The sequence below is a fragment of the Aulonocara stuartgranti genome (genome assembly GCF_965226115.1).
Source record: "Aulonocara stuartgranti genome assembly, chromosome: 8".
NCBI classification, from domain to species: Eukaryota; Metazoa; Chordata; class Actinopteri; order Cichliformes; family Cichlidae; genus Aulonocara; species Aulonocara stuartgranti.
In genome coordinates this window covers 14,724,746-14,751,599 of record NC_138959.1, presented here as the reverse complement: position 1 = coordinate 14,751,599, position 26,854 = coordinate 14,724,746, and the positions used below count along the sequence as shown (strand labels likewise).

The 26,854-nt window shown below is 38.3% G+C and overlaps 1 protein-coding gene across 2 annotated transcripts in view; it reads left to right on the top strand.

The window, feature by feature from the left end:
* pcdh15b (protocadherin-related 15b) overlaps positions 1 to 26,854 on the top strand; it is a 233,769-nt gene that overhangs the window by 169,326 nt on the left and 37,589 nt on the right. For both annotated transcript variants that reach the window (XM_082545036.1, XM_082545037.1), the window contains 7 exons: positions 11,191 to 11,300; positions 11,516 to 11,656; positions 14,860 to 14,987; positions 17,938 to 18,168; positions 19,147 to 19,235; positions 22,796 to 22,972; positions 25,772 to 25,990. In XM_082545036.1, the coding sequence (XP_082401162.1) occupies positions 11,191 to 11,300; positions 11,516 to 11,656; positions 14,860 to 14,987; positions 17,938 to 18,168; positions 19,147 to 19,235; positions 22,796 to 22,972; positions 25,772 to 25,990 (1,095 nt within the window). The remainder of the gene's footprint in view (positions 1 to 11,190; positions 11,301 to 11,515; positions 11,657 to 14,859; positions 14,988 to 17,937; positions 18,169 to 19,146; positions 19,236 to 22,795; positions 22,973 to 25,771; positions 25,991 to 26,854) is intronic.

The window sequence follows — 26,854 nt, the reverse complement described above, 5'->3', positions numbered from 1 at the left end:
TTGGTTTCTCCTTTTGAAGTGCACAGTGTATCGGACATTTGCTGCTCTATACTGACTATGTGCTACCAATGCATTCGACACTCACGTGACACTTTATAAAGATATACACCTTAGAGATGCCAGGTTGGACCCCCCTTTGCCTTCATAACTACTTTAGTTCTTCATATCACACACTTAACACATTTCTTATAGATTTTGGTCCGTATTGACATGATAGCATCGCACAATTGTTGCAGATCCAGATAGCAAATCTCCCATTCCACCGCATCCCAAAGGTTGCTCTTTTGGATTGAGATCTGGTGACTGTGCAGGCCATTTGAATGCAGTAAACTCACTCACCTAAATTGGACAACACAAGATTGGAAAAAATGCTGCCTGGTCTCATGAGTCTCAATTTCTGCTGCAACATTCAGATGGTAGGGTCAGGATCTGGTGTAAACAACATGAAAGCATGGATCTATTCTCCCTTGTATCAACAGTACATCAATATTTTTTGGTGCACTTTGGGCCCCTTAGTACCAAGTGCCACAGTCTATGCCACAGTGTTGCTGCTGACCATATCCGTCCTTTTATGACCACAGTATACCCATCTTCTGTTGGCTGCTCCCAGCAGGATAACGTGCCATGTCACAAAGCTCTTGTTGTGCTGTTGAACCAATATATAAATGATAGAATACTGTAAGAGTGAAATTTATGAGCATTTGTTGGCTATGTTTCAGTTATATAATGTGTAGAGAAAGGCAGTCTCCCATGGAGTGACTGACAAAGGTAATCAAATTATCATATAATATTAAAAAACATACAGAAAAACTCTAATTAGGCCAAAAACGAAATTATAAAATTAGTTTCACTTCAGTATTTTCGTATACTTGTGTTAAAGTGGTGATTCAAATTTATCTCCTTCTGCCATTTAGCAGCTGATGTCACATACAGTATTACTCTGGAAATCACTAGAGACCGAAAAGATGGCCAAAAGATTTGAGAAGACAGCTTCTTCTTTGAGGAGATAGCTTTTAAATTAGTAATTTCATCAGCCAGGATCGAATCCGTTGGAAAATGCATGCGTGTTTGGTCAAGTAAAGATATTCTCTCAATTCTCAAGGCTTAAGGCTTGAACAAAGTGTGAGAAACATACCTCTATACGCAGTTCTTTTTGACTCATTGCAGTATAACGCCACACTAGTCTATTTCTCCTTTTTTCTTAATTAGCTCTCATAGCTCTTTTAAGTATGTCTTTTTCAACATTATTGTTCGATATTTCAGTAATTTTATTTTTCATTTTATAAACCTGAAGCTGTGTCTTCATGCCTGATTCTCATAGCCTGATAGTTCACTTTAACTAATATGTTCAAATTCAGACAAACATTTACTCAGATTCATAGATGATTTGATTAAATTATTGTGGTTTAAGGTCAGAGGCTAAGGTCATAGTAATATCATCTCCTCCCCATGAGATATATGAGGATTGTGGGACTTTTATTACACTCAGCACAAAAGTTCACTTATCCCAAGAGCGAACTAATGGCATTGTAGAGGTCGAGGTCAATATGTGATAAAGAAATTAAAGTGACACATTGCTTAATTAATAATCTTCAAATTGTAAAATCACAGACATAGACATAAAAACTCATTTTGTTTTAAACTCACTGCATTATCCTTTGTTTGATTTAATTTCTATTAGAATCTGAAGTGCAGTACAGTTGAAAAAAACATACTGTGACATTTAAAATATATAACCAATGCTCCTTTTTAAGTGTGCTATGCCAAAAAAAGATGTGGTTTTTTTTTTCTATTAAACTACGTAATTGCATTTCTGAGGCTCGTCTGGCATTTTTAAGAGACCGAGGGGGAAATGTATAATTTTTTTTTTAGTCGACGCTGTTCTACAGTAACCTGTGTCTTTCCAGTAACGTTTGCTTGTTTCTTAATTTTGTTTTATTTACTTGATTAGTGTAATAAAAGACCATTGTTAAATTTGTTGTCCACAAGTTAAAGAAGACTATCTGTTTTTGCATATTTCAGTTTAAAGGATAACACTAGATCAGAATAATAGGTATACGACAGCACTTCTGAAAATGTGCATGGTATGAGGTTAAAGTGGGATACGCATAAGTTCTGCTGACTTGTCCTGCTGCGTTATCTGTGGATTTAGCGAACTACATTCCTTAGAAATAAGACCTATTACTTGGCAGTCTGGACAATTATTTAAATAAGTAAGTAAGCAAGTAAAATGTTATTGTTATTTATATAGCACACTTTGAGACAATGATCACAAAGTACTTCACAACAAATTAAGCCAAAAAAAAAAAAAGATTAAATGCAAGTTAACTAAATGTAAGTCTAAAAAGATGGGTTTTTAGTTGTTTCTTAAAAAGTGACCACTTAGTCCACAGATCTCAAATTTAGAGGGAGAGAGTTCCAGAATAGTTATTAACTGTGCGAAATAGACTCAGAGCAACTGTATCTTCAGTGAGCAAATATGCCTGAATTGCACCAAAACAATTCATATTTGTATTGTTTGAAGAATGCCTTTGAAAAACATTGCATACTAAAGCACTTCTATTGCAACTTTATGGACATCTGCGTGCATGAACGCAGGGGGGTGTCCATCACGTTCTCTACGATGTCAGCTGGAAGGACCGTCACATTGGAGCACATTCAAATTTTATTTGCTTGAGAGTATTTTGTATAAAAATCAGATTGAATTACTTATTTGATCATTACACAAGTTACTGCAATGCCATCCTGGATCATTCCAGTCCACTGCAATACCTTCTTGTTTGAACTTTATCTTTTAATTCTGTATTGAAAGCAAGCCTCCATATCTTATATTATACGATACAACGGCTAATATGAACATGTCTTTTTTTAAGTTAGGTTTAAGCAAAATCATTAACACCTGGTTTGATGCACAGAGTTGTTAGAAAAAACATTATAGGAACGCCGGATCTGTTGGAAACCTGTTGTACTCGTTGCCTCTGGCTGAACATCCAAGAAAACAAATGCAGTAAAATTATCTTTTGAACAACACTATGTAAATGCAATCCTGTGTATGCTCATGCACATGCCCTCAAATATTTATAGTTTGACCCAAGACATACTTTTTCATGTTCAGTTATAAAAAAGAATACATCAGGATGTCAATACAAGGAGTCTATTATGCCATGCAGTAACAATGAATTTAAAAGTAGTATAAGCCAAGGTTTTTGTAATTCATTAGATTCAATGGCTTAAAATACAATTTTCCTGCAAGAATAGGATGCTTAGATTGTGAGCTTGCATGCTTATAGAAGTGAGGTTAGATGAAGTTTCTCCTCCCAGACAAACTGCACAAAGGCATGGACATATATTTTTGTTATCCCCTTCTTGGTTTTCTTTCACTCTCTCATTCTTTTTCATCCTTTGTTGCTTTTATTGCATGTTTATATGAATCAATATAACCATCCGTCTGATGAAATTTCACATGTTTTATGTATTGGTACTTGAATGTTGCGTCGCTCAAGTTCAGACTGCTTGAGATGTATTAAGCCGTTTGACTTTGAGTTGACAATTGTGTCAAAACTGTAAAGTAAAAGGTGAGAAGAGGCCTGTAAAAAGGGGAAAATATGCCAAGACGCTTGCTGACAGAATACAAAAAAGAGAAAATCACTTTTAGAGTCGGAAAGACTGCTGCAAAAAAAAAAAGGGAGGGTGATTGACAGGAAGGAGGAGTGACGAAAAGGGAGCGGCTCCATGTGGACTAGTACAACAGAATGGAGAGAGGTAGAAGAGAGAGATTTGGGATTAGAGACAGGAGAATGCCAGGGGGTACAGAAAATGAGTTTTGATTATTCCGACAGTGCGGAGCAGAAATGAGAAACAGAGAAAAAATTGATTAGTTACATGCCCCGGCAACTGTAATAAAATCACCAATATTGGCTCACCATCACAATATTTTAACTGCAGCGTGCTGCTCTAATGTCACATTCTAAACAGACCAAAAGCAACAGTTTCAAAATCTAATTTTCACGTATCTGATTTTGTAACTCCCCACTTCTTCATCAGAAAGCCGCACTTTCAACCATCATGTCACAACAAGCTCTTATTACAGCAAGGGTATGTTAACTAAAAACTTAAAACTTCCAGCTACAGCTAGAGAACTCTAACCAACCTTTGAAGGTTATTACCTCACTCTACAGTCTCCTAATGAAAATCCTGCAGCTAATTAGAGACCTACTGAAAAAGCAGGATGATAAACTGAGAGATTTGGAACCAGCAGGAGTGAACAGCAATTTGTCATTTTTATCCACCGTTACAGCACTGCAGCAGTCCAGGCTGATGCTTACCAGAAAGCAAACTGGGCTCATCTTATTGGAAATCTGACTGCCTGTGCTGGATGTGAATGGACCCATGTAGATGGCAAGAGAGCCGTAGAGGGTGTAAAGAGAATCAACCTTTATTTGAAATGTACGAATGCATCAAAATAAATGGGATCATTTACCAAAGAAAGTTCATAGAAATTGCTAGCATAGGACCCTGTGATATTGTATCCACCTTACTTGATAAAGTAGCTGACAATCATGTCCATTAGCTGGCAGACTCTCAGCCACAACCATGACACTGTTTCTTGATCCACTTACTTTGTCTAGCCTTACAATGTGGCCATTTGGATGGTGGTTTAATGATTTAGCTTTTGGATGTGATTGCTTGACAAGTTGTATAGGCTGGTGCTTTAATAGCCAAAACATTCTGCAGAATCAATTCCCACCCGCTCACCACCAATTTTCACTTTAACAAACTTCTTGTTCCATTCGGATATTCAGTTTTAAGGGGGTTACAGTGTCTGGCTAGTTGCCTGAACAATCAGATGGCTTTTCCTGCATGTTTGTGTATTGGGCTGCCTTTCAGTTTGAACACTTCATCTATCTACCAACTGATATAGCAGATGCTCTCAAAGGATTTGTAATGAAACTGTAATGATGTTGTTTAATTGAAGCAATATTTTTACATATTTTGACTAATTAACTGATGATGAATGAATCTGAAACATTGCTGCAAAACAGCCCATATTGATCTGTCAGCGTGCAACCAGGAGTGCAGAAGAAATGCCCGGTACTGGACACAGCAGAAAAGGACCAGACCAGAATTGCTGTAGAGAAATAGAGAAATGAAAGGGAGCAGTGTGGGGAGGGATGGAAGAATAATGACAAGAAGGGCCAAATGATGCATCATAAAGAAACAGGAGCTGAAATAGACGAGATAATAACTGAGGAAAAAAACAATAAGTGGGACAAATGGATGACTGTGGCTTTGAGAAAAAGACCTACAAGGAGGGAGGGTATCATCGCCAGCATCTATCACTTTCCCCATTATCCTGTCTGTCCTTTCACACTGTTAAAACTCTCTTAAGACTATGTCCTGCAAACTGTATTTATTCAGAATGTGTACTTTGGGTAGGTATGTGTGCTTTTTTTAGAGCTAGTTTTAAAGTTAAAGGTTTTTTTTGAAATTCTGATGACTTTGCACATGTAGTAAGCTTTTAGGGAATGAATGACAGTCAATACAGTATATCCGCAAATATAGTTTAGGTGTGTGTGTGTGTGTTTCTGTTGTTATCAGTATCAGTCCAGCTTGCAGCAGTCAGAACAGCAATGATTAGAGAGTGCAAGAGGGGGTGTGACATAGGCTTGGTAATGAGCTTTGTGCATATGCAGTTTTATGTGTATGTGCGAATGTAAAGGTGCGCATAGAGCATGATGTTTCGAGCATGTGCATGGGTGCGTGTGCACATGCGTGCATGTGTGTGGGCATTCACTCAGTTTTCTTCCTTCATCCCTGTCAAGTAGCCACTGTGGAGATGGAGGGTTGGAAGAAAGGATAACAAATAGCTGGTAGTTGCTGAGGTCTGCTGGGATGGTGGTTGGAAGCAGCAGCCTGAGGGAAAGATAGAGAGGCCGAAGGAGATGTGGAGGGAAAAATGCAGGATGAGGAATCTAGACGGCATGAATGGAGTGAGTCTAAGTGAGGAATTGAGATTTTAGTGGGGATGAACTATAGAAATGGGAAAGATAGAGACATGAGAAAGGGAGGAGGAGGAATAGTGCTGGAAGAGTAATAAAAATGTTTATTTTCATGTCATAACTAAATAATTAGCTTGTTATCACAAGGAAATGAGCGTTACACCAAGATAACACAGTAAATGAATGCAAAGCAATTACAAAATTAAATTTAAAATGATTAAAATCAGAGGCGTTCTTGGCTTTAATAGTACAACAAAAGGAAGGAAATCATTTATTCCAAGCCTTTTGATAAGTTGTTGCACTACAAAAAAACACTTCATGTTTATTCTTTATTGTTGGCTAGCTGTATTCCTGGTGCTCTTTTTTTCTTCTTCTTAGAAACAGTGTGCTTGAAGAAACTCAGCCGTTTTCTCAATTAAATGCGTCTTTACCACAAAGATATTTGTATTTAAGGCTATATTATATTGTATTATAGCTGCTTCTCTTTCCTAGCAACCCTTTACTTATGGTACATTGTTTAAAGGAGGAAGAAAATAACCCCAGTATCAGCTATGATGCTACAGATCTTTTTAAACAGGGGTGCAATGATTAGCACTGTTATTTTACAGCAAGAAAGTCTTGGGTTTGAATCCACCCTCCTGCTGGGCCCTTTCCGTGTGGAGCTCGCACCTTTTTATCCCCACAGTCCAAAAGACTGCATGTGCTGGTTTGGTAAACTGGCTATTCTAAATTGGCCGTGAATGTGAAATGTTGTCTGTCTCTCTGTGATAAACCTGGTAATTGTCTGGGGTGTAGCCTGCCTTTTGCCCTATGACAGCTGGGATAGGCTCCAGCACCCCTGAGACCCTGAACTGGATAAGAGAAAGGAAGGGAGCATGGATATTCTATGCTTGTAGAAGTGGTGAAATCTGCTCTTTGGATATGATTGCAGAAGCAAGTGACAAAAATGCAACATCCAGTTTTCCTGAGTGTGCCCAGGCCCTTTTGTTAGCTTTGTCTCTTTGTGCTATTTTCCTGTCAACACTTTAATTACTGTACACTGTGTAATAAAGGAAGAAAATAGCCTCAATATCAGTACTGCAGACACAATAGATCTTTTTCACAGGAGATCTTTTGACTTGTTTACATTCACATAGACTGAAATGAATGATGGCTTTCAGGGTTTTGGTACAAATGCATGATGGGTCGCTGTCACACTGTCATACCTTGCAATGAAATAGTAGAATGAATAGAAAAGAGATATCGCTAGTAGCTTGTGTTTTTATTTTCCTTTTCCTAGCAGTAACAGGTCCCTATTTGAGTCTGTATTCATTTGATTAGCTTCAGGTTTACTATACCATTACCTGCAAGAGTGTTTGGATAGAACAGGTGGTTAGAGAAGTAATTGACTGGACTGGAAGTTAAAATTCATACAAACACATTCAGCACGCACTCTCTCACACTCTCCAGCAGTCCCATTTATCACATAGTGATGGCTTGATAGCTTAGCCAGTTGGTAGCCCATGTTATAATGTTTAGCCAGCTGTGACGGTTGGCCTAATGACTGGACTGGGTTTATTTAATGGAGCGAAGCCTGCTGGAAATTTGAGATTTGCCAGATTCTTAGAAAATCTGTCAGGGTTGTAAGTAGGGAAAACTGCACCACACACAATAAGAGGCAGGTGGACAAAAACAAGACCACGCATGGGTTCCCTTTGAAAACCTATTGATGGTTTAATTTCAGCGCTTGGCTCAGGCCACTAATGGGACCTGTCAGACAAGTTGTTCCAAATGTGCTGTATCAGAGCAAGTTTCATCCAAACATCATGTAAGCCTTCGTCAAACGACCAAAGCCCATTAACATATGTCACATATGGTTTATATCACTAATTAAGGTGGGATTGATCATCTACTAATTTGTTATTTAGTCCATAGGTATATCAGCAGAAAATAACTACAGACTGATTTATTTTAATAATCACATATTTTTAATGTGTTAGGCACAAATATGATGGATGTGCAGGCTCCAGCTTCTGAAATGGAGGATTTTCTCTGTTTTAAATGATGGGAATTAACTGTGTTGTTATTAGTTACGAGTTAATTGGTTAAACAGGAATTAAACCCTTTATTTAAATTCAGCAGAAGTTTAAAGATGATTAGCCAATGGGTCAATGAGCTTGTCCACAAATCACAAGAATCATCACTCCTCCTGCAGCGTTTTTAGTAAATATTACACACAGTGATCAAGGTCAAGATCATATTAGTCGTTTTACGGCCAATAACCTGTGAACTGTGATAAATCAGATGAGCTGCTATGCCATTGATGCTCTGGGTTTTTTTCTGTCACATTTGGCTCTTTGACTGTATTTTTGGATCTGCCCACCTGTCCAACTGAATGTTAAGCCAATGAGAGAAGCAGCAACATCCCACATTAGAGAATGCACTGACAAAAACTAGAGATGGCACGATACCACTTTTTTATGTCCGATACCGATACCGATATCATAAATTTGGATATCTGCCGATACCGATATGAATCCGATATAGTGTTTTTTAATCAACAAAACTGTTTTTTAAAATATCTTGCTGCATTTTGCAAGTCTGCAAGTTCATACTCAAGTTTAAAACAACAACTACACTAAAGCTATTCTGTTATACCTGTATACAAAAAAAATATTTCATAGTTCAGCAATACTAATCAATCTAATAAACTTAAACCTACACCATCCTCCCTATTCTGGTATTTTAAAGAGTACTTAGCGTAAATATTAAGCAACCTAACTAATAGGGTTCCAACTCCCAGCAACAACAAAATTAAATAAATAAAAAATAGGGAACCACCCCTCACGCTCCACCTCATGATGCTTAATCGACGTAATCAACCTTAATTTGATGCAGTGTGGAAAAAAAATGCACAGAAATCAATTATTTTTCAAGAAATATTAAATAGATTCAACATCTTTCTTCAACAAAATTGCAGACTGCACAGATGGTACCTTCCCAAAGTAAAAAGTACTATAGCTTACTAGGGTATATATATTAGACTTAATAGTCACTATGTACAGTAATTGACTTCTATTCATTTTACATCAAATTAAAACTTTGGGTGTCAGATAATTATTTATTAAAAGCTAGACATTTTAAATGAGAATAAGAAAGAAAAGTATGTCTTTGTGCCCCCTTTTCCCTGTTAATGCCCTATCGGCCCCCCTGGCTAAACTTTGCTAGATCCGCCCCTGCACAGTTACCAGCGTCAGCTACGTAGAAAAAGATCCTCGAGTAGAAAGTAATATTAAATAAATTCTAACAACAGCTTATAGAGCTTAAACGTGCTGCTGTTGTTCAGCCACTGGTTTCCTCTTTCTGGCGCAAAGTGGACCAAAAACAAACGAGAGACAGACTCGCGACAGAAAAGCCGATCAGCTGATTTAAGCAGTTTCACGATTGAAGTAGCAGCCGGAGAGCGAGAGGCAGTCGCTTGTTAAGCTTAACGTGGGAATGCTTTACAAACATTCAGAGATGGACTTACACACTTGCTTTACTTCTCTCGGGGATAACTTTGTCGGAGATGAAATGCCAGGTTGCTAGCGAAGCTCCACATGCTATCTGCTCTATCACGTGATGCATACGTTCTGAGGTGAGTTACGGCGTGTTGCAAGTTTTGTGAGGTGCTTTCGTGATATTTAATGGATCGGATTACATTTTTTATTTTTCTCCGATATCCGATCCAGTAATTTAGGTCAGTATCGGACCGATACCGATACGTAATATCGGATCGGTCCATCTCTAACAAAAACATGGCACTGATTAGATCAGACATGGCATGAAAAGGAGGCGAGGTGGGTTGCAAAGCAGCTTTGCATCTGCAAGGCTAAAGCGACTTACATGGAGCAGCCTGTTGATTTGCTATTAGGATTTATAAAAGGGTAACAGCTGATCCATAAGCTGTTCTGCTGGTTGCTGATTCAGCTGTATTTAGTAGGATGCCTGAACAAATGCCATTCAGTTAGTTTGCATATTTTATTATTTGTTCTCAGTTGAACATCGGACTTTACAAAAAACACATAGATGCTTAAAGAACGTCCTTACTGACTTTATTCTTTGTGTGCAACTCATGTTATCAGTGAGAGCAGAGGCTGTTTTGACTGCTGTGTTTTGTCACACTGTCATTGGCATCCTATAACTGTTATGTGACGGCTGTGTGCAGGCAGGAAAAGGACCCAAAATGCAGACTCCGAAGACAAAACTTGAACTCAAAACAGCTTTAATGCTGAACTCAAAAAGGGTAACAAAACTAAGACTACAAAATAACCTTACACAGAACACACAGCAAGATAAGGGTAGATCACGACAATGACAAACTGAAACACAGGGCTTAAATACATAGAGGGAGCAATCAGTGAATGGACAACAGGAGGGAAACACAGCTGGGCAAATCAGAACTGACGAGACAAGGAAGCGTAAACTGAACACACTGAGATAAGACAGAGACCTTCAAAGTAAAACAGGAAACACATAACACAGACTGAACAAAGACACAGACTCACATGCAGGCACTACAACAGAGGGAACAGAGACGTGGGACCAGGGCAGACACAGACACTGACTGGACACGGGGATATAGCGGACAGGGAAGACAGCAACTAAGGATTACACAGAGACAAACCATAAGACATAACTCTAACAAAAACCCAAAGACTAGAAATTATAAATAATATAATAAACTCAAAAACCCTGGGTCAACGACCCAGGCATCCTAACAATAACTGACATATGGCTGGAGAACAGCAATGCACTGATCTATGGTGTCTGACATTACTGTACTGAGGAATATAAACAGGAGTGTTGTCAAAGATTAAGTGAGTTTGTTTATTAAATGCATTTTTAAAAAAAGCTGTTGTTCAGCAGCCACGTCTTGCTTTATCTCTAAGTGCAGTTTTGAAGAGCAACTTCTTACGCATTTGTTATACAATCCAGTTTTTTAAAAATGTAAACACTACTTATAGACTTTGTCTCTGGGGTTTGAAGGATCATATAACTGTAAGCATGAAGGAAGGAAAAAAAGAATATCTTGGAAGTTTACAGATTCAACTCTCATGTCTACTGAACTTGCCAAAATGTGATTACCCTTTGAGAAAAGGTTGGCCCACAGTGTACACATACATATTTCATTTTCTCATCAGTTTGTATTGATTGACTGATCCATTGCCAGGTTTCTGCCAGTCAGCGAGGAGGCTGCTGTTGGAACCCCAGTGGGAGTCATCTTAGCATCTGCTGTCAATCAAACTATCGTGTACTCCATCATCGAAGGCAACGAGGGTGGTGAGTAAACTTAGAGCTGGTTATACAGAGTTTTCCTGTGTTCGGTTGTGGAGCTCAAAATCTATCACTGTATGCTCAGGAGACATTATATGACTTCCACTTCATCCTATAAAACGCTACTCACTAGCTGTCGGCATCCCACTCACTAACTGAACATTATGGAACTATATGCCACCCTTCTATCTTTCTTAATTGTTCTGTCTTGTTCTACCCAGGTGTGTTTGCTTTAAATGAAACAACAGGAGTCATTTACACTGCCAAGCCCCTGGACTATGAGACCAATGCCAGCTATGTTTTGAAGGTAGAGGCGGACTCCATGAGAGTGGTGTCTTCAAACCTGCGAGCTCCCTCAAAAAGTAAGTGCCTGATGACAGGACACCTCATGACCTTTTTTAATATACTGGTGCACTATATGGAAAAAAGCACCGGGCCACCTACATGAGCTGGTCAGCTATGAAATGCCATCCAATGAAGCTCCTGGTGCACAGTTTTCTGCTGATGTTAACGCTAGAGGAGTTTTGGACATCTGCTTGTTCACAGTGAGCAGAGCACTGGTAACTTCTGCATAGCTCAGCAAACGTCATGAATGAGTTGTTGTGGTTCCTAAATGCTTCCACCTTACAATAACATCACTCACAGATTACCGTGGAATGTCTAGGAGGGAAGATTTAGTATTCTCAAACTGACATCTGACATCACACATACTTTGTCCTGAGCTCTGACAGGTTAAACATTATTTTCTGACCGGTTCAACATTTGCATTATCATATGCATCTTCATGAGGGAAATGTCACAACACGTTCAGAGCTGCAGTGCATGTGTTAAAACTTTCACCTTGCACACGCTCTACAAAGCTCTACTTTTTATTATACTCTACCTTGTCAGTTAGTGTTGCCTTTAAAGCAACTTTTTCTTCTCGCTTAGATTTCTATCAAAGCTGCAGGTTTTGCCAGTTTGTTGCCCTCACTGTTGATGTTGATTTTTTTTCAAAAAACCTAGATGTGTGTCTCATTGCCTCTCACTCGAGGTCTCGGCACATGTGCAATTATATAACTGCCTAGAATTTATTTCTCAAATGTCAAAGAGTGTTTGCTATGATCAAAGTGGGAAAATAAGCTGGCAAGCGGGTTGGAAGATTGAAGATCATATCTGTAAAGCTGTAACTTTTTCCAGTCTGTCCCAAGCATTGGTACTCAGTGATCTGTGCAGGTCAGTTCAGTGTTAAACCAGCTGTAATCTAAGTTTTCAAGTCTTTCTTTTTACTTTTTTTGTTGCCACAATTGCATGTGAGATCAAGTGTTGACTAAAACTGAAATTGTGGCTTTCCTTCCCCTCTTTAATTGTTTCTGCCTCTTGTTTCTGCAATTTCCATCTGCCTGCTGGTGTTTTTGCTTTGAAAACATATCTGCATTCTTCTTAATTGATGTTCAGCTACCAAGGTCTCTCTTCCTTAATTATAGTGTTTACCACATGCTGTTCTTGTTTCATTTAAACGATTTGAATTGAAGAATTCTGCTGGGATTAAAGCTACAAGTCATTGTAGTCATTAGCAGAACTCCTTCAGTTCTTCTTGGTGCGCATTTTAATCAGGAAACAAATCAATAGGAGATTTCAACAATATGTTAATCCTGCTTCTTAATTCAAGTGAAGATATGGCTTGAAACTATATGTTTTGCGCTTGTGTTTTAAGGATGCCTGTTAAAGATAAGCTGAATATTGTTTGCTTTATCCTGTCAGCAGTGCAAGTTTATTAAGGGAATTTTTTTTCTTCTTTTGTCTGTATTGAAGTAAACAAAAGTTCACAATCCTGGGTTTGTGCTGTCTTTCTGACATGATTCACCTTTTAACCCTCGGGTTGATTTATTATGATGCAGTTTTCCGTGGGTGTGATTCTGAATTTCTTGTTCATGGCCAGATAAAGACTGAATGTGAGTCATTCTGAGGTACAATTAACAAATACAAAACACAGTAGCTTATACTGAATATTTAAAGGATATGTAAGACATTTAAAGCAGCTTTTTCTGTGTGTGTGTTTTCAGTACTAAAACATGAATTATTGATGCAAAATCTGGTTTGTAATCTTGGCAAAGACATTGCTTGTGAAGACAGTTGCCTTGGAAAGGCCAAGACGTCTCTGATGCGGTCAGTTATCATTAAGGGTTGAGATTTCTTGACACATGTCTCAAAAATCAGATCAGATCCTTCAGGTCAATGTTATTTCTCCATTACTTGCATACTCCACATTGAGAAGTGTCTTAAATATCTCACTACATACTTTCAGATGATGAACTTGAAGTCCTTTAGTCATTGTTCACTTAACTAACCCATGTTTTGAAATCCTTTGAATGCCCTGAAAATGCAGTTTGTTTTCCAGCTTCTCAATGCAATACATAGAACATTCATTGAACAGTCTCGGTACCACAGCACATACCACAGCACGCCAATGACTTTTTAGGGACATTTGAATCAAAATGGAAGCATAGATGTTTGGGATGGTTTGCAATACCAAAGTTTTTTAATGAAATCTGATGAGAGCCCACCATCAGAGTACTGATGAAAGAGATGAGGAGATTCTTTTAATCAGATTTTTCATTCGAAGCTTCTAATTGTAGCCGAATTAATCATAGCTGTTGATGAAGGGAAATGCTTGTGATTAGTTACTTTAACTCGGAGCTTTTCTTTTGTTTTTGGTGTTTTTTGGGGGGGTTGGTTGGTTGGGAGAGGTTTTTTTTCACCTTTGCTAATGGTGGCAATAAGTTGTAACTCTAGCTGTAAATTTTAAACTCTTATTCATTGTCAGACAAGTTTTGGATACACCAACTTGCCTATACTGTACATATGCACTTCCTAGGAGTACGCAATGTGCTTTTAACATAAATCTAAATCAAGTGGCATTCTTTTAGAAGCTATGGCCAATGAGCGGATATGATAATATGAACGTAAACCACAAAAATCAAACTTTCAAATCAATTTGAAACACCTAATAACACTGAAACAATACATTTGTAAGCAATAAATTGGACAAAAAATGCCAAATGTAGCAAAAATGATACAAATTAAAACAGATATATGCAAATTGAAATAGTCTGAAGTTTCAATAAATACTTAAAAAATTACAATTTTCTGGCAGTTATTTTATGATTCAAGTTTTACAGGGCCAAAAAGAAAGTGATCAAATCTAAAAGGGATGTCTTGAACTCATAACATGGATCAGAGTAAATCTGATTAATGTTCCACAACCTGAAACACATCTGTTATGCGACACAGGCATAGACTCTATATAAAATATGATGTACTCACTGGGATGTCTCCTTTTGGTTTGTGAAGCTCCATTTTGAACCTTGACCATAGTATTTTAGGCCATTGCTATTATTTTAGCTATCGGCTAACTCTAGCTAGCTCGATTAACAATCTGCTGACGTGAACCTGAAGGATGAAATTACTGGTGCTACAGCACTGCAGCCAGTCAAGCTTGTGCTTGTCCTTGTATGTGTTTCACAAAAGCACTCCTTTATGGAAAAGTGTATCACAATGTGTATTTTGTGTTTCTGTTTTCTAGCTAACACAGCTAAAGTGGTGATTGATGTCCAGGATGAAAATGACCATGCGCCAGAATTCACTAGACCTCTCTACATTGGAGGAGTTGCAGAAGACTCCAAAACCTTCACCTCAGTCTTGCAAGTACAGGTACAACTACACAAAGATATGCCTATTAACACAAATAGCATAAAACACACAGTTCAAATTGCTAATTACAGTAGAGGCTTAAAACAAGACCCCGATTTATGTACTTTGTAGGCTTGTAGTATGGATTTTACTATATTGTAAGGTACTGCTTACACAGTGCTTGTTTGGAAATAGATTTTTTTTCTTGTTTTAAAATTATTCAAGTATTACAAAAATCATGATTGATAGGTATGTTTTTTCTTTCTCTGTTGATTGAGAAATCTCTCTGTTTCCCTTTGGTATACCTGACTGCTACAAAGATTCATGTAACTGTAAACAACTTGAGCGTATTATTAAAATGCCTTTCAGGACCCTAAATGGGTCACGGAGCCTATCTCTTTCAGCCTCTATCTTAGAAATTGCAATATGTTTTAATGAGCCTGGATGCCACAAGAGACCCAGTCAGGGTCCCTGGCAGAAAAGTATGCGCTTTAATATTTCATTACTGTTTTTAAGATCATTCTTAGATATTCCTCCTTCATTAGATCATTCCAGCGAGAGTGACAGGAACGATGAGAGCATCAGGAGAGCATGTTTCACAAGTTCAGACGATGTGCTTTTCTCACTAATGAACCGAGTGTCTCAATTTGCTATTCCTCTGCTTCAAACACCTGAGGTTTGGGGCTTACATATGGGTTTTGTATGGGTTAGAACTATGTTTGGTTGAAGCTGGATTACAGGAACCAGCTTTTTAAACAATTTAAATAAACTGAGAGAGAAAAACTGGTTGCAGGCTCAATTGCCACAGAGTGAGGCAATATAGCTAAAGGTTAAAGGAGGAGAAAGGATTGATGGTTAGATAAGAAGAGCTGACACCCTGCTGAGAGACAAACTGACTGGACTGAAAAAAAAGCAGGGAAGACATACATGATCTATGATGGATGAATAGATAACAGCAGGGAGTGACTAGAAAGATGGACAGGGATGCTAGCTGTACACATGGTAGCATCAAAATGAAAAAGGGAGTGAGACAAAAGCTTCAGAGTAACTTTGAGAAATGTGCTTTTCCAATCTTAATTATGAATAATCCTATCTCATCTGTCTGAAGCATGCAAATCGTCTTCTTCAGACAAAATGGTTTTTTTTGTCTGTGTGTTGCTACATGCAGGACGTTTCTGCCTTTAGGGTTTACAATTTGCACATGGAGGAGTTGATGTGTTATTTTGTCCCTCAGAGGATGCCATAATTCAAATATTGATTAGACTACATCAGCAATCAAGCTCAGTCATCTCCATTATTTTTTTCTAAATTCATTAATTTCACTTTTTGCCCGTTAAAAATGTTTTTCCAGATGCACTTCTGCCTCCGTAGTGTGGTGGTTTACATATTTGCTTGGCAAAATAAAATCACTGGTTCACTTCCAGCTGGAGACATAAATCCCCTTTGGGGTTGTGTAAAACTGCTAAATCATACATGCAGAACTATGTGATGTGGTAAACCCAGCTGAATGTAGCTATTTCTACTTTTCCAGCTGTGTAAATCTTTGACATTTAAGCTTCTTTCTCTCTTTTAACTAGTGTGTTGACCAGAAATTGCCTTAAAGCAAAGCCCTGCTTGGTGAGGTTGTGTTGTTATGGGTTCTGATAAAATGAAAATATACTAGACAGAAAGTCCAGCTTTAATAATCCATCAGAGTTTCCAGTGCTGGGACTTTTTTTTTCCTCCATCAAGGCAATTACAAGGTAAACAGCAGAGCTACAATCCAATCTTTTTTTTTTCTTTTCTTTTTTTAATGGGAACAGCATCTGTTTGATCAGGATGCATCGCTAGATGATGCATCGTTGCTTCTGGGTTGAGTACTACCTTGCTCACCAAGTGCTGGCGTCATCTGTGCAAAATGCTTCTGAATAATTCTTAGGTGTGCAGGGCATGAGTATATTAAAATGTTTGCAGCTATTGCTCAATTATTCATTTGTGCCCACATATTTCATGTTTACAGGAAGTTGGGTAAGTGTACAGGTGCAAAGGCAAATAAACTGCGACTTTAGAACGACACAGACCTGCTTGGATTTGGACATATCTCTTCATAGGTGCAGCAGAGAGACCTGCACCCTGTACAGTTTAAAGCAGCTCTTCTCACTAGTGCACATTTTAATGTATTGCTGAAAAGTTACCCTCATCTCTGCAAGGAAGAACCCAGAAAATGAAAAAGATGTATACATTTGTTCTTCCTTCAGTACGCCCCCCTTCCCGATCTCATCTTTCTCCTTATTACCTTTGTTTCTTTTTTGTTGCTTCTTTATTCCCTAGCTATGAAAAAAAACATTTTACTTTGTTTTTATCTACCATATCTTACCTTTGATGTGGCGGGTGTCTATATCTACATTTCTAGCCCTTCTTATAATAACCCTGCATAAAATCAATGTCTGTCTGAGAGTGTGTCTGGATTTTAATGTGAGATTTGCATGTATATTGAACAAGGGAGAGACATGATAGTTAGCCAGAATCATAGATTAAACGATCTGCTCAGATTTCAAAGGATTCTTTTTACCCTTCCTCTGATTCAGAATTATATCACATTAAAAAAAATGAAAGAACTGAAAGCCTTTGAACAGGTTTTAAAATCCAGAAAAGCAAAAATAATATGTGACCTCATGATGAGTAAAAGCTGAGACACACTATCAGTCCTGCGCTACTCAGTGTACATGACAGTGTCTTGTATAGTGTCAAACTCCTGGACTGAAATGATGATGGTAAGGAGGCAAAGAGCAGACCAACAGCATTATAATAATTACAGCATATGGAATTTGTTTTACAAAAAACCCCAAAAAGACAACAGTGGCTTGATCATAGTGTTTGTGTGCATGATGATGATGACATTTCATAATGACAGTGATTATGGTAATGCTTGGCGGTGTAATTATGATCACAGTAATACCATCTAATGGTCCTTATTTTTCTTATTTTCCAGGCCCTGGACAAAGACACTGGTAACTACAGTTCTATAATATACCGTCTGATCGTCCCCCCTCCAGCTAGTAAAGACACTAAAGACACCAAAGATGGCTTTATCATTGAACCGTACAGCGGCGTTGTGAAGACTGCTATCATGTACCGCAATATGAGGAGGTCGTATTTTAAGTTTGAGGTGGTTGCTACAGACAACTATGGTCAAGGACACAGCAGCAAAGCAGACATAGTGGTATGTATAATTTATGTTTTTTTCACAATGATTACATTTTAATGGCAGGTTTACGATTACTTTTTTTAAGGCGTCCAACCTAAAATGAACTGAGTGACATGATTAGTGCAATGAGATTTTTATTGCTCATAGGATAGTGTGAAGGAAGCTGCACTGAAAGGATAGTTTTCCAAGCTGCTAATGACTTCTTACTGGAACAAGTAAACACAGCAAAACGATGCCTGCAGGGAGAAATCGTCTTTGGTTAACTAAAGCTAATGAGAGAGTAGTTTGAACTCATTTTTCTAAAAAATATGACAAGAGTGAGAGTGCCCATTTCATAAGAAACCCTTATGAAATGTAGTACAAAAACATCACATATTAGTAAAAAAATGTTGCTCATCTGAGTTCCTACTTGTTCGCACAAAGGTCCCACATAAGGCAAAAAAAAATAACACATCCCACTTTAATCTCTGCATCTTGTGTCTACTAGTCTGACACCTGCCTTTAACCTAAAAAATTATAGTCTAAGGTTGCTCAGTTAACCACGTCACTTCTAAAGAAGGCTTGATTTGTGAATAATTAATACATGTGACTAATTTACATCCAATATAGTCAAGTTAATTGCTTGCAGGTTCTGTAGTACCCTAGACAAAATAATGGCAAAGTACACTATGCAAATATGAACGTAGTCCAACCACCAACAAGCTATAAAAAAATATGTAATCAAACTGCTAAATTACATGTGCTCCACTGCTCCCTTACACTGCCACATACATCCTTTAGCAGGTAAGTGTAAAAACAAATTCAATTTGTGGCAAACCTGAAGCACATTTTGTGTGCTGTAGAAGGGAAATGTTATTCATTTGACTGCATTTACAAACATGTGGAAGTTCTGTCTGTTAAGATGCACCGAAATCAGAGCACAGGATGTTATTTTTGGTTTATTTTAAGTGCTTCAGCAGGTTTTTATCTCAGTTTTCCTCTCCTGTTGTGTAGGTGTCAGTCGTGAACCAGCTGGACATGCAGGTCGTTGTATCAAATGTCCCTCCTACGTACGTGGAGAAAAACAAAGAGAAGCTTCTGAGGTAACGTTTGATGCTTTTGACAATAGAGCAAAAAGCTTGGGTTTAACCATTTGTACATCCAACTTGATGAATGTAGTTTATCTAAGAAAGAAAAAAATCTGTAGGAAGAGTTTTGGTGTTTGCAGAGGCAAACTTCTAATCCTCTCTGAAGCAGTGGATTTTAATAAACGGTCCTGCACTTAAATATATGAAGGTCAGGTGTTTTCTTTCCTGCTGAAATGTGTGGCATCAACACACCAAGATTGAAAGAGCTCTATTTGAAATAAATAATTTCACTCTAAGAGAAATCATCCCTTATTTTAACCGACTGCCAGCAGGAGCCTCCTGGTAACTATTCCAGCTGTCAAAGGGCATGGCTGCACACCAGAAAGAGATAAATTTGACCTGTGTGTCAGGTGTGCCAGAAAAAGTCTTTGCTGTCCAAAAACCTTATTAAAGCAAAAGTACAGTTTTGCAAAGAACTTTTAGTCCTTTAGAAGAATCTTCTCTGGACGAAAAAAACATTAAACATAGCAGTGTTTGGCCAAAGAAGCAGTAAATTGTTCTAGCACATACCAAAGAAAGCTTTTTACAAAAGGAACTTCATATGTAAAGTATAGTAGTGGTGGAAGCCTTATAGCTTGTGTCCAAGTATAATAATGGGATGGCTTCGTCAAAGTCTACATATGAATCCCAGAGGGATTGAGAGGGATGGGAATGGACTTCAGACAGGCAGTATATACAGGAACATCAAGTGTGCAAAAGGTTGTTTTTTATTTGCTAAAGAGAGAAATACTAGCTTGGTATGTTAACATACCTTTAGCCCTTTAGCAATATAGCTTGGTAATGGTATCTTGAGCGTCAAAACAGTAAGGGCTAATAGTTCTCTGAAGGTTCTCGGTCATCCAGGTCATCGTAGTCTAAGGACCTGGGAAAGAAAAGCATCTGGACTTTCCTTGAAGACTCTTCACCTCTCATCGAGAAGCTTCTTCAGTTCTAAGAGAAAGCATCTGGGCTCGTGCAATTAGGTAGAGGATCAATAGGGCTTCCATGACTCTCTTGGGGACACTCCCAAAGGGCTTACAACCTGGGACTCTCCACCAGTTGCTCGTAGAACTGAAGAAGCGTCTCGGATGAGAGGTGAAGCGTCTTCAAGGAAACTGAAGTCCAGATGCTTTTCTTTCCAAGCTCCTTAGACAATAAAGGAGCTTGGAAAGAAAAGGGATATACTTTTTGACACCTTTTTCACTTGGTGCTTGGATAATGTGTTTTACTAGATTTGATAAGACAGATCAAAACTAGACTGCTGGTTACCTTAAAATACTTACCTGCAGTGTCATCAAGTAGCAAGGTAACAAAAGTGAAAGACAAATCAAGCTCTGTGCAAGCAACAAGAAGAGAACTCTTGTAAAAGTTTTCAGACTAAGTGTACTTTTCAGCATTGAAATTAAGTTTTAGTCACAAATTGATTTATTTCGAGTTTGCACAGTTTGAAGTCCTTGTATTGATTTAGCCATGGTGTCTCCCCACAGGAGGGACTTAAACTCTAATTGTCGCATGGGGTTTTCAACAGCAGTAGTTAAAGAGCAAAAACACTCTTGTCTTTAAATTTTAGATGTGCTCTTATAATGATTTCCGAAAATGTCCTTGTAAGAATAAGATCTCAAGTGTTTCATTAAATTAGAACACAATCTCTATAACAGTCACATGCAAACCACCACAGTTACAGAGTGCACAATGGCAATTGTTCGTTTTTAATTGACGTTAAGAGCTACTAGTTTTAATACAGTGCTGTGCAAAAGTCTTGAGCTCCCTTTCATTTCTTTGCAATACTAACAAGCTCGAAAGTGAATATTACCACTTTTATTCTTCAAAACAGCCTCAACTCTCTCTGAATTTTTTTTTAGTTTTTGTAAAATCTTTGCATAGTCTTCAGGAATAGTTCTCCAGGCTTCTTGAACAACATTCAGAGCTCTTCTTTGGATGTTGGCTGGTTTTTGTTGTGTTCTCTGCCAAGATGATCCTACACTGCATGAGGTTCAGGCTCATGGGAGGCCAATCCATGACTGATAATGTTCCACTGTGTGTTTTTCTATCCAGGTATGCTTTTGCTACACCGGCAGTCTGCTTGGCATCAGTGGCATGCTGAAAAACAAAACCAATCCCACTCAGATACTTTTCAGATAGCACTGCATGGTGGATCATAATCCCCAGTACATTTCTACATTCATAATCTCATCAGTTCTACCACGTTGTAGATACATTGAGACACTCACCTCTCTCCTGACCTCCATAAATACTGATTGCAATTTCAGTTAAAAGTTCATCAGACCTGTGTCCACTGCTTTTGACTCCACTTCTTTTGTAATTTGTGTAATTTCTCCACTGAAACCATTTCTGATGAGGCTGACACAGGACAGCACACCTGTCCTGTGTCATGTTTGCTGAGTCTTTCCTGTTTTATTGACTGCCACATACAGTTCACCTGCTGTAGATAATTTTTTAGGCATGCCAGTTTTTCTTTTGTCATCCACTTGTCCAGGTTTCTTTCCTTTTTTTCTGTCCTTGAATGATTCATAGGTCAGTTATTGCCTAACAAACAAACAAACAAACGTAAAAGAACAATTTCTCTGAAAGTGGTCAGCCAGAAGAAGTGAGATGAAAACAACAGCCAGTATCCAAAGAAAAACTCTGAAAGCCTGGAGAACTATTGCTCAAGACCACTTTAAAAATTGAAAGAAAATCTGGTTACTTGGAAGCAAAATAGAAAGAAATGAGCGGTAACTAAAAACTTTTTCACAGTACTGAACAGCTTTTGTATTGTTTTCTCTTTTGTTGAGAGCAATTTTAAAGGGTATTTGAAAGCCTCTAACAGCAAACATTAGCTATTTTGTTACCTATGCTATCCGTCATCCCCTTTTTCTGCCTCCTACTCTCTCTACATTCTGTAAAATATCACTTGCTATATTCAAAGTACCTGACCTTATCCCCACATCAGTGGCAGCTGGAAAGTAAAACACTAAATGCATTTTCTTTTGTGTGACGACAGTCAAGCAAAACACAAAATGCGTAAATCACTGCATGATATGATATTTTATATACACAGTCAACAGTGGGCCTTTCTGTGACACGTAGCAAGTACTCTGCACAGCTGGTGCTGGACTGATGCTTTGTTTTGCCTCGCAAATACAGTATAATTTGTTAATGATGTTTTAAAGCACTTGTCATCTTTTCTGTCTGATTCACATGCACATGCACATGCAGACACACATGAGTTAGAGTTCCTGCTGTGAGCAGGTGTTTCTGGGGGGACAGAAATCAATACTGCTCAGCAGGAGTCTGCCTGGCTGACAGGATTTTTTTTAAAATGTGCATGTGGTGGTGTGTGTGTATGTATGTGTGATGTGGTGTGTTTGGAGTCTGACGGCTTTGTCTGTCCATATATATGAGAACTTGTTTGGATCTAAGAAACAGTATTTTTCTCTACATTAATGTGTGTATGTGGATGTCATGCTGGGAATACTGAAGGGGTTATAATGCTTTGATGCTGTATATCAAAATCCAATCTTTTCAATCCTCAGCATTTTGGAACGCTATGTCCAGGAACAGATACCAGGAGCAAAGGTTGTCGTGGAAACCATCGGGCCTCACCGCCATGGGGATGGGATGGAGCAGGAAGACTACACCAAGTCAGACCTTATGATTTATGCCATCGACCCACTGACGAATAGAGCTGTATCAAGGCAGGAGCTCTACAAGTAAGAACTTTACCAACAAGCTAGCTTTATATGTAGAAAAGAACAGAAACTAATCTACGTGGCTTTGCAATTAAAACTGGGTTAGGCTACATCCTGTTGTGTTGTTGTGTTTGCACATCTCTGTTGCTTGTGGGGCTCGCACACAAGAATTTCACTCGCATGTGCTGTGCCAGTGTGCCTGCACATGTGATGTGACAATAAAAGTGATTTGATTTGATTTGATCCTATAGTTGTGTTGTACATGTACAATAACAATAAAGGGCTATTCTATGCAGTCATGGTAAAAAGTAAGTTTTTACATATCAGGACATAATAATTTATTTTCTTGTCCTTAGCAGCTCTTAAAATTCACAGGTGAACCACAACACATGACATATTACACCATGCTATCATTTATTGAACAAAAACTGAGCCAACATCCAGAGACAGTGTGTGAAAAACTAAGAACAACCCAATGGTTGAGTAGCTAGAACCATCTTTAACAGCAATAACTTGAAGTAATTGTTTTCTGTGTGATTTTTCTCAGTCTCTCACATTGTTGCAGGGGGTTTTTCTTTATAGAAATGCTTCAGTTCATTGAGATTTTGCAGGCAGTCGTTTATCCTCCTACATTTCAGTTGTGCTGAGGTCTCGACCTTGACTAGGCTATTGCAACCCTTTGTTGCAGACTTGCTGCTGTGTTTGGGATCATTGGCCTGCTTTACCCACTTTAGCTGTCAGTTTTGATGCATGCTCAATCATCCAGGTAATTAAACCCCAAAAAGTTGATTCTGTTCATCTGGACGTAGCGTTTTCAGTGGGAGAAATGTTTCAGCACTCATCCAAGTGACTTCTTCAGTCTCAGCTGACTGCAGGTTTACCAACCTTATAAGCAGTACATTTGCACAATGACTGAACCTAGCACAACTGATGAACAATGTGCTGTGAGGTCAGTTCCTTGATATGCAAATTGTCATGACCATTGATCAGCAACCACTGGTCAAAGACCATCAATCAATGGCCATGAGTACCATTCACAGAGAGCTGGGGAATGTCTGCAATCACAGCATTGTAAGATGGTGACAGATGTACCCTTAGGCGCTAAACCCCCCTAATTTGGGGTTTGAAAGCTACAGAGACGCAGTGTTGAGAGAAAATACATCTAAATGGTTCTGATACTCCTGACACATTTGGGACCACTAAGGGTCTTTTCTTAGGCAGCAGTTGTCACTTGGATGAATGATGAAACATTTCTCCCACTGAAAATGCTACATCCAGATGAACAGAATCAGCTTTTTGGGATTCAACTGTCAGAGTGATGGCCTCACTTTTGACTGTAGAATACTTATAAAAGCATGTACAGTATACAGAGCAGTTCATGGTCGACTCAGTGACTACAAGAGGCCCAAATCCTGTGGCTGAAAAAGAAGCCCACATCATCATACCTGCATCACTGTGCTTGACAGTCAGCATGTGCTTCAGTTTCTACCCAATATGACGCCCTGCATTTTGACCAGATATCTGCACTATGATCTTGTTTGTCCAAAGGCCATTCCTCCAGATGTCTTGTGGTTTCCTCAGATTCAACCTAAACTGTTCGACTATATCCCGTTTTAGAGAGAAGATGCTTTCTTTGACAATCCTTACAAACAGGCCATATCCCTTTAGTCTTTTTCTAATTGCACTGTCTTGTATTTTAACATTTAACTTGCTAACTGAGGCTTGTAAAGTCTGAGATGTAGCTCTTGGGTTTTTCAAAATTTCTGACCTTGGGTTGAATTTGCAGGTAAGATTGGCAACTGCCTTGAATGTTTTTTACTTATAAATAACATTTCGTACTGTAGAATGATGGACAATTTGATGGGCATTCAAATTGTTTTGAAATCACTTTATAACCCTTTTTCAGATTGATGGGCAACAACAATTGCTTTTTTGATGTCAGTAACACTCAGCTGAATGCTTCAGAGCAGCAAACTGCCAAAACCTCTCCTTTTATAGAGGTGCTCACACTGGCTGATGATCTGTTAATCAAGTTGCATTTTATTAACACCAGCTGGCTGCTGCCCTTCAATTCCTGTGGAAGCAGTAAGGGTGTGTTTTGGCCTAGTATTTGTTAAATAAATAATGAATTTGTGTAATATTTCATGTGTTGTTGTTCTCCTGGGTTTTTATTTACCAGATTTTAAGACCTGTTAAGGACCCAAACATTTCTATTATATTCTAATTCATAAAATATTTGAGTTTTAAAGGGTATTGTTTCCTTTTATGTGACTGTATGTTTAAAGAATATATACTGATCATTTAGTTGATGGTAATTCAAGTCTGAGGGGGAACTCAGGTCTGTCACCTTTTCTTGGCTCTATTTTAGGCTTCAGATAATCTAGCCCATGACATGGGTCTTAAGCCTTTTTAGACAGGATCAGGTGAGTAGCTTAAAGGGCAAGTAAGAGTGGTCTCAGTGGCCTTTTGGGTTGAGAAGAGGGCCTTTTACCCAGGAGTGCCAGGTCTGAATCTGTAGACTGCATCAAAAAGATGATGTGTAGTTTCAAATAACTGGGAAGGCCAAATTGCTCAGCTAGATGTTTCACAAACCAGTGGATGATGTCCCATTGGCTACAACTGTCTTTTATATAAAGGTGTGGAAGGGTTTTGCTTCAGGTTATATGTGTGTGATGGGAGTTGCAGAGAACAGAGAAGTGAAAACAAGAGAAAGACTGTTAACCTTGAATTGCTTGTTTTTATGCTATTTCTGTTTTGCGTACTTTGAGATATGCAAAAGATCTGCGTGTTCTCAGTTACACTGTTTGTCTTTTATCCAAGGTTTCTTGATGGTAAACTTTTGGACATCAATAAAGAGTTTCAGCCCTTTCTCCCTCCTGGTGGCCGGATTTTGGAAATCCGAACTCCTGAAGTGGTTACCAGTGTAAAGAAAGCTGTGCAGACTGTAGGCTACACAGAGGGGGCGCTGTTGGCTCTGGCTGTCATTATCATTATCTGTTGTGTACCCGCCATACTGATTGTCATAATCACCTACAAACAGTAAGTACGATTTATATATTCTACAGATGCTTTATGTGATGAGATTGTGTTTAAAGAATAAGGCTGATAATACTCTGCATATTTCCTATTGTCAACAAATGAATGACAGACCAAAATTTACCAAAAGCAAACTAGTCCCGCAAATAGTTAAATAAGTAGCCAAAGCTATTAAAATAGAGCTCATTACTTCCCTTTGTGGCTCAAAAAACATTGAAAATCTGTAATATGGGCATGCTGCACTAAGTGACCGTGTTCCTTCATTATAATCAACCTGAGCACTGTTGTTCATTTTGAGTCAATGTGCCCCTGGCATATTGAGCCACAGCTAAAAGTGCTCCAAACCAGATGCATCATTAATTTAATGCTTGAATAACATTTGATATAAACAAAAACATCCGTCCACTTTAGAAAATAACTGAGTGGTTTTTTTTTTAAATACATTCAGAGTATTTTTTTTTATTTATTAGGAACAAACTGTTTTACAGCTAAAAAAGCTGTTTGGGCAGGAAGGTCGTATGAAGAACCAGCTTATCCATGTTTTTATTGTTAGTTTTGTTTTTGTTTTTTTTTGGGGGGGGGTTCACTTGATTGGGATTCAGTTTTAGTTCCTTGGTGAAAATGTGTATTAGTCAAGTATGAATCATTTGATTAAAATGTTTACACAATAGGAATCTGTTAAGTCAGCTGTAGAGTGTTGTGAGTGTTGTCTTGAACCACCCCTCATTTCTTTACTTTTTGCTTCCAAGCAGCCAGACTTTCTAGTTATTGTTAAAGTGGTCTTGGGAAATAGTTCTCTTGGCTTTCTGAAGTTTTTCCTTGGCTTTTTAACTCATTTGCAGTTCAGTTTCTGTACATTTTTAGAAA